Source organism: Artemia franciscana, chromosome 16, assembly GCF_032884065.1.
Source record: "Artemia franciscana chromosome 16, ASM3288406v1, whole genome shotgun sequence".
NCBI lineage: Eukaryota > Metazoa > Arthropoda > Branchiopoda > Anostraca > Artemiidae > Artemia > Artemia franciscana.
In genome coordinates, this window is record NC_088878.1 from 1,402,328 (window position 1) to 1,416,455 (window position 14,128).

A 14,128-nucleotide genomic window follows, 5' to 3' on the forward strand; every position below is an offset into this window, starting at 1 on the left:
TCCAGGTAACAATCGACCACAATCATTACCGTTGAAAACTTTACTTAACTTTTTAGTTGTTCTTTAATTTACGTTTTGCATTTGCTTAATTAACTTCTGTAATTAGCTTCGATTTGTTTCTCAAAGGTACTAAGTAGTGCTGGTGATATAAAAGTGTTTTCTAGATCGCTGTGTGAATTTGGTTGATTTACACTCCTTTTTTCCGTTTAACGCCAAACGAAAACGGTCCTTTCAAGACCGACTTGAATTTCCAATAGCACCAGCTTCGTATAATCTTATGCGACTGTTAGAAAAAAAATAGAAAATACCTCGTAACGAGGCCGTATCCAGGGGGGGGGGGAGATTTTGACCAGTTTAGGCTCTCCTCCCCAAAAAAGTCGTCAAAACTCATAAAAAAGTAACCAAAATACGTATAAACAAATATTCAGGTGCATTTAAAAAAAATTGTAACCTTGCCCCACCCCACAACAAAAATCCTGGATACGACCTAGCCTAGTAATTTAGCAAATTCTCGTCTATATTTTTACGCTTTCGTCTAGGGTTCGTTGAAAGCATTATGGGGCTCTATATAGCGATAAAGTACACTTTCTGCTACTGCGAGGTCTCTACTACTTTCTATATATGCGGGAACTATACATGTGGAAACTACGGATGGTTTACATGCATAGTTTACATTTGGAACATGTATAGTAAACATGTGGGAACACGTGGAACCTGTGAGCTCTCTATATATGTGGGAAACTACAATAATGAAAGTTGTGTGCCAAAACAGAGTTGAAGCACTAAGAAACAGACAAACTTATGAAAATCTCCAGGCTAAAGAGCTATTCGTTCTCCTTACTGGCTCAAATTTTCACACAGTCATCATTATTCACCCCATTATTTGCAGTATGCGTAAATACTTATAAGGTACATATGAAATGAAAATATAATAACGGCTCTAAGAAATTTTTTAGTACACAATGCCATAGCGCATGTCAATGATATGCTAGTGATCAAATCAGATTTTTAAAAGTCATGTTTATTGATTTTTTCATTCTGGATATGCTTAAGGAATTTTATAATTAACTTTCGGAAATAAATCACCAGCATAAACCAGTGAAAAATTAAAGAGCATTTTTAAACGCGGTATTAAGGGATAGTAGCCGTATTTCCAACAGTAGGCTGTACGAAATTTTACTTCATTCCCGCTTTTTAGGGCTATAATGAGAATGGCTGAGATGGCTAGGGCACGTCTTGCGGATGAAAGATTGCCGAAGATTGCCCTTTTCGGCCAACCGTCTAGGGCTAAACGGAAAGCTAGGGCTAAACGGTTGGGGTGGGAGGTCATAAAAAAAGATTTAAGGGAAATGGGAACTTCCTGGGAGGGTGCAAAGAGAGCAGTTTTGAATAGATTGGGATGGAGGAGGAGCGTGCGTTGCTGTGTTGGCCTAAGGAAATTTGGTGCTGCAGCGAATTGTTAGTAGTGGTAGCACTTAAAATTAACGCTAGATTATTCCACGGAAACCTCCCCCCCCCCAACATAATTTTTCTTCTTTGTCAATAGCACATCATTGGCGCTATGGTATTGTGTGCTAATAAGTTCCTGTGACTCGTTACTATATCTTAATTCATATGTACTATATTTTACACATATTTACAAACACTACAAATAATAAATTATTGGGGAGAAAACAAATTAGGGATTTTAAATAAGAAAATAAGCTTCTTTATTATGTTCTCTATATTATGTTTCACTTCTTGTAACTGTTTATTTGAAATCGTACTTATTTTGGCTCCTTTGATATTATTATGTTATACCACTGAATATTGTCACTTTCAAAATGGTACTCCCCAAGGGCACATGTTCGTCAGAAAGGTTCTTTGTTTTTTTATTTTCCAAAACTGAAAGAGCCAAAATGCCTTTAAAATGTACATATTCAATTAACAAGACCTGTAATTTGTCTCGGTAATTTAACAATCCAGAGTATTTCTAGCTTCTAAGAGTCACGAAGGTTTTTTTTTCAGCTTCCCATTCATTATATAAGTTTCTGCCCCTCTCCCCTGCCTTAACACTGTGGGTGGGCCGAAAGTTCATAAAAATATATATATATAAATGGAACCCAATGGATGCTTTGCCCAGGAGGAGTGCCCTTATACCTCCCTAGTTACAGCACTGGGTTAAAGGTACGTTCTCTTGGACATTTGAATAGACCTTCGGCCAAATTTTCCAAACAGGGGTGGAGGGATGCTCCAAAAATTACTTCTACTGATTCAAATTTTGCGAAATTCCTAAGACATAACCTTAGTGTCTGTTTTGGCCAATGTTTAATTCTAAATAAATGACTCCTTCTACTTTCTTCAACTTCGCTAGGCTTCAATATAAGCTGTATGTTTCGTCTATTTATTGTTAATTGTTTTTCTAATGTGCTGATTTCTAAAAACTTACGTAAGTTGTTTTTGTCATTTAATATGTAAGCTATAGTATTTATTCTGATTAGTTTCTAGTCAATAAATGTATAGATTAGAATTCATTGCATTTTTCTGTCCATTTTTAAGTCTACCTATCAAACACCTCAGTTTAACCGTTGAACAAAGGGCCACCAAAATCAAACTCATACCTTTCGAAAACCCTTGAACAGAATACACCACTTATGGATTCGTGACGCATACAAAACTACTAGATGTCTCATTGTCATTTATCCTTTTTCTGGTCATGTTAGTTATCATTGTTCTCTCCCTGTTAATCAGAATATGAGCAACCCCAATTACTCAGTACCCGTTTTTTCATGGCAAGTGTTTCGATTATGGAGGACCAAAAATAACGTACATGTCTGTTGGGTGCCATTAGATATACGTTCTTTGGACATATAAATAACAAAAAATTATGCAGTATCAAATGAATGTAACGTTTTTCAAGCAGGATATAGCCGTGTTCATTCAGCACAGGCATATTCTTCGCTATCGGACACAGCCTATATAGACATTAAATAAAAAAAAAATAAGTTTTTTTAAATGAAAGTAAGGAGCGACATTAAAACTTAAAACGAACAGAAATTACTCCGTATATGAAAGGGGCTTTTCCTCCTCGATACCCCGCTCCTTACGCTAAAGTTTTTTAATGTTTTGAAAAGTAGAGTTGCGAGAAAGAATCAAGACTAAAAACGGATTTTTTTAAGATTCAGTGGGGTGGGGGGTTAAAGAAAACACGGCTAAAGTGATTAACAGGGTTCAATACCCAAGCTTACAGAACCTTTAAGTTTTAAAAATTTATTTCAGAGAATACTCCATCCCTATATGCAGGTACCTTGAAGGGAAGCTAATAGATTCCTTTGCTGCATGCCTTATTTTCGTTTTCGTCGTTTACTGGTAAGAAGAGCATTTCCTAAAAACATATTCTTTAGTTTTGCTTTCAGCAGGATTTCTCAGCACCTATTTTTTCCATGGAAATGGGCTTAAAAAATTCTAAGTGGGTATTTGCTTTATAAGTTTTTCATTTCCAGAAAAGCGTCATTCTTTTTAAATATTTGGGAATCTTACACTTTTAGAACATATTTGGTGTTTCCAAGTGAGGAATAAATACAAAATCCATCTTCAAAGAGCATCCGTTGAACATCCTCCAGCTCCTCAGTTATCTACTTAATGACCGTGACTTTTCAATAATCAGCTGCCCTCACGATGAGTAGATGCCCTCACTTTTACGATTCTCTAACGATGAGTCGTATCATCTCATGATGGTCATCTAAATAACGTTTATAAGTCATTCAAGAGGCATGACGAATTTTTTTTTTTCCTCTGTTAGAGCAATTATACCTATATTGACTGCAGTAATTCAAGCACTTCGTCCAAAAACAAGCTCTATTGATTGGTGCAGACCATCTACTCCAATCATTTGTTCCAAGAAGTACTTTTTCGCTTTTCTCACTCGCAAAAATCTTACAATAAGCAGACTACGATTCAGAATGGCAACACGAAAGCACTATAACTCCTGTCCAGATGTTTTCTTCTTCGACTGAACAGCACTGAAAAAAAAACCCATAGCTACACTGCGGAATCTTTATTCTGAATGAGATCTACAGTACAGACCTTGGCAGTGCACCTCAAGAAGCTCCCCATCAAATTTTTATCAGGAAGATGGGTGAATGGCATCATCTTTAAACCAGAAATGTGCAAGGATTTTAAAACATAAAATTGGAGGTACAAAATGCGGCCAGTGACCAATCTTATAATTATTTATTCTTTTTTTAAATAGATTAAAAAAGTTTTTTTTATGAATTATAGCCATTTAATTTTTTTTTATGACGAATTATAGTTAAAAATTTTTCCTTTTTTTAATGAATAAGGTATGATGAGTTTTTTTAAGGATTGATAAATCGATTGAAAGTCCAACGATTGGAGCCGTCATTTATCGGACGCTTTGTTGCTTTCCCTTAACAGTTGTTTTTAAATGATGTTTATCTTACAGCAGCATACAAATAAATTACTCAATAGTCAGGTCAACTTCAAGCTGACTACGCAAGTAGTAATCCTAAAACTATTACTAGCAGAAGAAAATTAGGCCGTGATAAAAAAAAAAAAAAAAAAAAAAAAATCACAGCCTTTAGCCCAGAGGTTTCGTCTCTTCAGAATAAAACGAAAGCCATAGATCCCTAGGTAGGTGGCTTTACTTGTGCAGTACCTGTGGAGTATACTTAACCTGTGCAGTGTGACAAACTGCCTTTTGAACTAGAGCAACCTAATTCCGCCACAGTATTTTCTAGGATGCACCTCTTTTAGTACGCCATTCCCACATCCTTTCCATAGGTTCAGTGACTGTAGTTAACGGAAATTGTGAGTATAGGAGGACACATACATTATTCTTCTTCATTCAATTAAAACTACTACTACTTCTACTATTAAAAAACCACGGCAGCACCAATCCACCTGAAGCCAACACAGCTACGCTTGCTCCTCCTACATCCCAGTCTATTCAAAGCCTCCATCTTTACATCCACCTAGGAAGTTCCCATTTCCTTTAAACCTTTCTTTATAACATCCTCCCACTCCAATAGCAGACGACCTGTTTTCTGTTTAGCCCTAGACGGTTGGCCGAAAAGGAAAATCTTCGGCAATTTATCCCCTTTCATCGGCAGAACGGGCCCTAGCCCTCTCAACCTTTCTCCCATTATAGCCCTAAAAAACGGGATTGAACCACATTTTTCGTACAGCCTACTGTTTGAAATTCCTTCAGTCAGCCGGGTTCCCAGAGCAATCCATAGGCAAGTTTTCTGGAAAACATCTAGCAAATCTTCATCCGCTTTTCGGAGCGCTCAATCTTCAGAACCATATTTGACTACTGTCATCACTGTAGCTCCCAATATTCTATTGTTAGTTTGCAGACATATCTTCCTTTTCTTCCAAATTTTGTTTTTAACTGCGTTAAACCACCATTCAATAAAAAGAAACTACCTCGCATTTCTATAATAAAAAATAAACTCGAAAAAAGAAATTTTCAAATCTGACGCCCGTGTATCAAATTAGCCTCAAATACTAGCTACGAAACAAAACTGACAGGATATTAATTCATACTTCCATTCATACATAGTAAGGATATAAACAGTAAATAAATATAGCATTTTGACAAACTTATATTTGACATAATTTTGAAGGATTAAAAAATAAGATGAAAAAACTGTGCAATTTAACAAGGCACAAGTCCCAAAATGCGATGGTCAATCCAGTTTAAATTTTTTGTTCTCCTAATCACGAAAAAAAGACTAGCACAACATTGCCTTGATCAGTTAATTTGAAGGCATAAAAACACAATATCACTTTTTTTGTTCGTAATACTACAACAGGCATGTCTAACACTTATAATACACTTCGAATACTAACGGATTTCTATTTAGTCATTTACCCTTGCCGGTTTTTTTACCAACAAAATCCATCCGGATTCGCCATTGAGAAGATAAGCACAAATAGTCACGATCAAGACGGTTAGAGGAGATCTCGGAGAAGAGTACATTTAAGACCCCAGATAGCCATATCTTCACAAGTTTCACTTTCCAACACTTATATGCACAATCCCTCCCCCTACATACAAGGTATTTAAAAAGTTCTTGACCCTGATGCAAATAAAAAAAAATTGTAATCTTCCAAAAAAAAACCTTCCGATTCCAAAATATAAGATGTATTTAGTAAAATCATTTGTAAACAAAGACATGTAAGTAAAAAAAACAGCAAATATTCTTAAATGGGTAAGAATTCAATGATACTTTAAGAAGGCATTTTTGATTATTTAAGGACCAGAAGTGACATTTTATGATGGCCAGGGATTATCAACGTTTTTCAAGGTTTTTTAAAGGGGGTTAACGATCAATCCGGATAAGAAAGGTCTTAACTAGTCGAGAAAAAAAAATCATAGTTTCGATGTCTAAATGTAACCCCAGTACCTCCTCCAATGAACCACTATGGCTATTTTGGCAAAAGTGCTTGACACACCTGATCTAACGAATACGTATAAGAAAATCTTCATAAAGATTAGCAATGCACTAAAATAATTCGTTAACTAGTTAAGACAACAAAACATTATATGGCGTTTTTGAGATTCTTTCCGTAATAGCGTGCTGCCATCAATTTCAGAGTTTTTCAGTCTTTAACAATAGTTGCTTTAAATCCAAAGCTACCAATTCACAATCGTATAGATGTCACTGTTTACATTTATAGATGTCTCTTCAGCACGAACGCCACACAATTAAAATAAGTCATGGACGGCTTAAATTCAAAACCAGTTCCCTAGCCAAACAACCACGAATGGGGTTAAATAAGTAGCTATAGCTCTCGCAGGAGTCATTCGTATCACTGGGTTTGCAGCTGGAGAGCCCGCTGTTGTGGGAGGATGTGACCGAGGCGTGGGTGGCGGTTGTGTGACAAATGATATGTCTTCTTCTGGTTCTGTCTCAGTTTGCTCTGGTTCGACTTCAGTTGGGTAATTCCGTCTTTCAGAATCTCTGTCATAGAGAGTTTCATCATCTTCGTCATCGTCTGGACTAAAACCACTACCCGATCCGCTGCCACTTGATTCCATGTCTGCAAAAAAGGTTAGAAAAATAAAATAAAGCTACTGGGACCTTTTTTAATCTTTAATTGACTCTTTTTATTTTCATTCGCAATAAATTTAGCCAATTGGTTTAATTAATAATAATTAATTAATTGAATTCATTTTCTATTGCCGTGAAGTAATTTAAGTTTTTTTTTTTTTTTTTACTTAATCTATCCTTTTATTTTTGGAGGTCATTTTTTCTTTCAGTTTTTATACCATTCAATAGAGAAACAAGAGCTAAAAAATAAACACAGTATCCATCTTTTGGGCCTGATAAGTACAGGGGCACGAATTTGGGAGGAAGATAAAGATGCCAATAAATCTCCTTTCTCCAATTATAAAAATATCTTTTTTGGAGTATTTTCACTGAAAAAGGAGCAACATTGTCCCCCCAAGACATCAAAATACCTCATTTTGTCTTCATTAAAACAAACTTGCCCCTCCTTCTAATTTCTGTTGGCAACCCTTGGCATGTAATTGAAAAGTTATAAACATTTTTAAATTTCTATAATCTCAAAACATTATGTCTAGTAACGCATTATTTGCTATACGTTATTTCATTGCATTGGATCCAAATAATAATAATAATAAAAAAAAAACTTCAAAACGGCGAATCGTAATTTCGTAAAATTTTAAAAGTTTAATAATTCTTATAAAAGTGGTCAGCTCCCAGAAATGAGTAATTTCCAAGTCTAAACTGGAAAGCGAGAGGTGTACTGGTCTACTGGTAAGAGTGAGCAGACAGTTGCAAAATTGATACAAATGTTTACAGTAATTAAACATTTACAGGTATAAAAATACTAAAATTTCCAAAAGCTTAAATGTCTGAAATAGCGCGTCACTTCTCCTCCCTCCTAACACAAAAACGAACTTGCAGTTTATAACTCAAGTTCTAGACTCCAGTTACCCCCGTAACCCATGGCAAACTACGCCCCTGTACAAAAGCTACAAAGAAAAGTTAAACCTTCTTAAGATGTTTGGTGCTGTATGTTTTTAGCTTATTTTTGCTGATTCAGGCTGATTCAGGATTGCAGTTCAATTTCAATACTCTATTCACCGAAAAATGGTACTATGTAAGTTGACGGACACCTTGTCTTAAGAATTGTCCAGACAAAATAGAAGTTTTACAGTTGTTTTTTTTTTTTTTTTTTTTTTTTTTTTCAAGAATTATCCAGGGCCAAATTTAATCAAATCATAGAAATATAAAAAGATTAGTTGTTCGTTTATCTTTCGATCCGACAATAATAAAGTAGGGAAAATGTCTCGATTTCTTTGGAACTTTGTTTCATACTTTCTATTATATAAAATATCATAAATGAATGTTATATTGAACACTTCAATCGGTTTCAATAAAAGCTATCTAATGCCTTTCTAGTAACACATACATTTAGGAATTATCCTTATAACTCTTTATCTGGTGTCCCTTCCCTTAATTGGAAAAACAATTCATTCTTCAGAAATATGCAGAAAACCCCGTTACAAATTAGAAAACTAAATTTTGTTTGGTGGTTTTCTCTGATATCGTAAAGAAAACTGTTATTAGTTCCATACAAGAAAGCTTCCAAAAGAAAAGGCTACTAAAGAAAGCATAAAAGCTGCAACCGTTGAATAGAAGTAAAAAAAAACATTTTACTAATAATTATACAACTACTTCTAACAACAACTCACCTTAGAACCAAGCCACCTGAGACTAAAGCAGCTATGCATGCTTCACCTTTATCGCAATCTATTCAAAGCCTCCGTCCTTACACCCTCCCAGGAAGTTCCCGTTTGCTTTAAATCTTTTTTACGACAGACTCCCATCCCAACCACGGATTACCTGCTTTCCGTTTAGCCCTTGTTATTATAGAGGTTTTGCTATATAATAATTATAGGAATTTCGCTTTTGTCTTCTTTCGCTGAGATTGAAAAAAAAATTATTGATGACCAAATTTGGTAAGTTTTGAAAGCAATAAAACTAAGTAATAATTTGGTAAGCAAACATTTGGCAAGTAATAACACACTGATAAACAGATTTTACTTACAAAAACACTGTGACACTAGAACTTTTCTTTTTTCCAATCAATCCGATCCGATCTTGTCTTCATTTTAATGGATCAGAATTTGACCTAGCAACGTCAGGCAAATAAGGCCAGACTATTTTCTTCCATTTCTGAGATACAGGTATTCGGACCAATGTGATTGGCTATGGTAAAATTGACGATTTGACGTCACAAGTAAACTCTTTCTCACAAGTTAAACTCTATAAAGTCTAAAGATGAGTCATATGTGACAAAAAATGACGAATTGTTAGCTACTGTTGATAATTGATGACACACTGTTGACAATAGGTCTGGGTAAAGATGCTTAATCTGTCAGATGTATTGTCTTACTCCTTCAATATCAAAGTATCGACGAACACCTTTAATTTTGAAGATGAGTCACGAAAAGTCTAAAGATACGTCATGTCTGACAAAAGATGATAAATTCTCAGTCATAGGTGGGAGCACTGAATTAAAGTTTATATTGTTGACAAGACTACTTGTGACTGGGACTTCTTGTGACGGTGTATATTTAATGAAACGTGTGGCTAAGGAAATTGCATTATTCAGATATGTTGTCTAGCTCCTTTAATAGAAAAGCTATTATAGCCACATAAGTTTTGCAATTTTCCATCCACAAATGAAGGAATTTAGTTAATCTCCATACAAGCAAAGGAAACAAAAGGAGCTTACCATCAGCTTACCAGCTAACACCATCGTGTGCATTTAATAGAAAAGCTATTTAGCCACATGGATTTTGGAATTTTCCAGCAAAAAAAGAAGGAATTTAGTTATGATGAAATTCACCAACACGATACTCGACATGCATCGCAACTAATTACAGAAACGAGACGTCTCACGTCATCTGGTTTATCAGTCAAGTTTACCAGACCGAAAATATGGAATTATTTGCCAAATACTTTGATAAATGCTAATAGCCTACCAGAGTTCAAGAGTAAGATTAAAAGCTTCTTATTGGAAAATATTGAATTAGATCCTAATTTCTTCTACCGATAGTTCTCTATGTTTTGTTTCATTATTTTATGTTTGTTTTCTTTTCTCTTCCCTTCTTCTTCTTTCTTTTCTTTTCTTACCTTATATTTCTTTTCTTGATGATTGAATGAATACTGTCACCCGTTACGGGCAGTGCTCTCTTAGGGTGTAGTTAGTTTACAGTGTGTGATTTTTTTAAAATTTTTTTTTTGTTAATAAACGAATTGAGTTAATTTCCATACAAGCAGAGGAAACAAAAGGAGCTTACCATCAGCTTCCCAGCTAACAGCAATGTGTGCATATAATAGAAAAGCTATTTTAGCCACACAGATTTTGGAATTTTCCAGCCACAAATGAAGGAATTAATTTAATTTCTATACAAGCAAAGGAAACAAAAGGAACTTACCATCAGCTTCCCAGCTAACATCAACGCCATTGTGTGCATTTTCAAGTTTGTGCGTAATTTGTCGTAGAGCAACAATCTGTTCATTAACCAAACTTCTTGCAACTGCATCATCTAAAGATAGAAGGCTCGCTACCATTGATGCAGAAGGGCTTGCCCCGACCCTAAAACAGAAGTAGCTTTCAAATAAACAAACAAATTGACCACAACCTCGACCCTAACAACCGACAAACAACAAACAACCTCGTGTTTGTCGACAAACAACCTCGACCCTACAACAGAAGTAGCTTTCAAATACACAAACAAATTGACCACAACCTCGACCAACAACCTCGACACTAACAACCGACAAACAACAAACAACCTCGTGTTTGTCGACAAACAACCTCGACCCTAAAACAAAAGTAGCTTTCAAATACACAAACAAATTGTCGTGGCACATACCCTGCAGCTACGTGAATACATCGCACAACCGCGTTTTTCACATTATGCCGTAGAACTTTTGCGTTAACATAACGTAATTACTTTTACGTAATTTTACGATAATTTTACAATTTTACTACGTAATTTTACATAAGCGAAATGTCCAAAACGTAGGTAGTGCAAAGTTCTCTGCACTACGTAACATATACGTAAGCTCTGCATAGAATTTTACCTTAGATAGGCTGTTATGTTACAATAAAGTTACCCAAGTGTCAAAAAAAAAAGTGTTGAAAAACACTAAGGTATTTTAAGATATTTCAACATTTTCCTATATCAATTTTTGTTATCAGCCTCTGAGAAAAGTACCACAAAATTTTTCGTAGATAAACCATTGTCGATTATTTGGAATGGCCCACTGTATAAAAAATAATAATAATAATTGAAGCTTAATTTTTCAATGAAAAAATGAAAATCGTCGAGAGAAAAAAAGATGAGAGGAACTTTCCTGTGAAGAGGGGGGGGGGGTTAAAATACTAATATATCAAATACTAAGACTTTGGAATATTCCAACATTTTCCTATATCAATTTTTGTTATCGACCTCTGACGATAGTAAATTGAAGCTAGATTTTTCAAAGATGAAAATATTATCAGTTCATTCAATGCTCTCGTCAGAGTAAGAAGCATTTAAGACCTCTGTGTGGATTTTTGTGAAAACATTATTTAAAGAACTTGTGGATATTTAGTAATACAATTTGATATCAAACAGTTCGTGGTAACGAACTGTAGTAAGGAGCGACCTGGCTCAATAGTAACCAAAACTCTAAAAAATGGAATTTTGGTACCATTCTTAATGAATTGGGACACAATTTAAGCTTTAGTGTAAAGAGCGAGGTACTGACGAGGGGGCGAACCCCCTCATATATGTAATAAAAACATGAGAATACAAAAATTCTTTACGTAAGCTAATTTATAAGTTACGTATATCTTTTACTTATAAAAAGATTCGTAAAAAAATAAAAGTTCTAGTTGCCTTTTTAATTAACCGAAAATCGGAGGGCAACTAGGCTTCCTCTCCCGCTCTTTTTTTCTCAAAATCATTCGATCAAAATTATGAGAAAGCCATTTAGCCAAAAAAAATAAACATACAAATTTCGTTTTAATTATTCCTCTGCGGAGAGCCAAAATCAAAACATGCATTGATTCAAAAACGTTCAGAAATTAAATAAAAAAACAAGTTTTTTAAATGAAAGTAAGGAGCGACATTAAAACTTAAAACGAACAGAAATTACTCCGTATATGAAAGGGGCTTTTCTTTCTCAACGCCCCGCTCTTTACGCTAAAGTTTGACTTTTTCTCTTAACTCTACATTTTAAAACAGTAAAAAACTTTAGCGTAAAGAGCGGGACGTTGAGAAGGAAAAGCCCCTGTCATATACGGAGTAATTTCTGTTCGTTTTAAGTTTTAATGTCGCTCCTTACTTTCATTTAAAAAACTTTTTTTTTATTTAATTTGGATATTAGTACACTATTATTGTACAATGGGACGTAAAAGGAAAAATCCGAAACAAGAAGGTATGAACATTTCATTAGATACCTCAGACGATAGCTCTAGCTCGAAACCAGAAATATCAATGATATTTAGCAGACTTTAAGCAGATTCTCGAAGTCGTAAAAGAAAATGGTAATAAATTAGGCAATATCTATAATCAATTAGGAACTATTACTATAAAGTCGATAATCTAGAACTTCGCTACTTAAAAATAAGGTGGTTAATAGTGTATTGAAAATTGGAAAAATTGAAAACGATACATCCTGCTTCATATTGCAATCAGAAACTTGTACCGATTAGAAATTACCGATGAAATAATATATATTTTCTATTGTACGAGTTTCTATTATAAAAAATACCAGCAAGCTTATGGATAAGACATTTCATGGAAACAATAGCAACTTGTTTATTAGTGATGATGTTCCAGCCGAAGATCGCAAAATACATAAGCTGCTTTAAGTGAAACGGAATAAATTGCGGAAAATTCCTAGATATGAGGCATGGATATCAATCAACGATACTTGTTTGTGAAAAGACCTGACGGCTCACTTACGAAATATTCAATTAGTTGGACGACTTTTCGAATGTCCGAGGACAAGAACATCATAGTTTTCCAATTGATGTTTCAGTGAGCAAACCGATAGACAGGACACGCAGTTGCAGCTCTTTTATTAGAAATAAATGATTGTTTAGATGATGATTTCCATGTTGCTACTGTTTTCTATGATGTAAAAAAAGCATTTGACACTTTAAACCATGGAATTCTTCTTGATAAAATGATAAATTCCGGCATAAGAGGGAAAGGATTACAAATTATTAAATCATACCTGTGCGGATGTAAAATCACAGTAGATGTCGGTGAAAAAATGACTAACCTAAAAAGTCTTAATGATATTGGTGTCCCCCAAGGCTCAGTATTAGGTCCACTTTTATTTTTGAGTTATGATAATGGTCTTTAACGAGGTTTGCAGGAGAATATTTGCCTTACAATTCTATTTGCAGATGACACAGCTATACCAGTTAAAGCTAGGGATTCATCGACATTGATCAAAAATTTGATTATAAGTGTTATCTCGGTTAATAAATGGTTTGTTTCCAAGAACATAGTACCGAATTTTACATAAACTAAATTTATGGTTTTGGTCGTTCAAAACGTGCCACTCGAGAGATTTCTTGTCAGGAGCTTCAGGTTGGTGATCAAAACATTTGGAGAGTCTAATCATCGTTATAGTTATTTAGGAGTTTTTCTTGATCCCCTTTCGTCATTTCGTACTCGTGTTGAGTATTTAAGATTAAAACTTGCTCAAATTATTGGGTCGATGTAGCGTGTGAAGAATATTTTTCCATTTTCTATATTAAAAATTATTTATCCCTCTCTAATTGCTTTTTATTTGAATTACTGCTCAATTATTTATCTGAATACCTTTTGGAAGCATATAAAACCCTTACAGGTACTTCAAAATAGGGCAAAAAGAATACTTGGAATTTGTTACATCGATCTTCAAAACTGGAAAATGTATCTGAAAATAAAACGTTTTTCTTTTTCTTAAATTTGTTAGATCTAAAACGTATACGAGTATTAAATATTTTCATATGGCATTTTCAAATCCAAAATTCTAATAATTATTTCTATGATAAATCTCTGTTAATTTCACTTCCTCATTCGGATTGTCGGCGG

At 34.6% G+C, this 14,128-nt stretch overlaps 1 protein-coding gene across 2 annotated transcripts in view; it reads right to left on the reverse strand.

Annotated features, from left to right (window-relative positions):
* Positions 1–5,588: 5,588 nt before the first annotated feature.
* Positions 5,589–14,128, reverse strand: part of LOC136036888 (glypican-6-like) — a 136,638-nt gene continuing 128,098 nt past the window's right edge. For both annotated transcript variants that reach the window (XM_065719247.1, XM_065719249.1), the window contains exons 9-10: positions 10,481–10,641; positions 5,589–7,047 (exon numbers count right to left, since the gene is read on the reverse strand). In XM_065719247.1, coding sequence (XP_065575319.1) covers positions 6,740–7,047; positions 10,481–10,641 — 469 coding nt within the window. In that variant the 3' untranslated portion in view covers positions 5,589–6,739. The remainder of the gene's footprint in view (positions 7,048–10,480; positions 10,642–14,128) is intronic.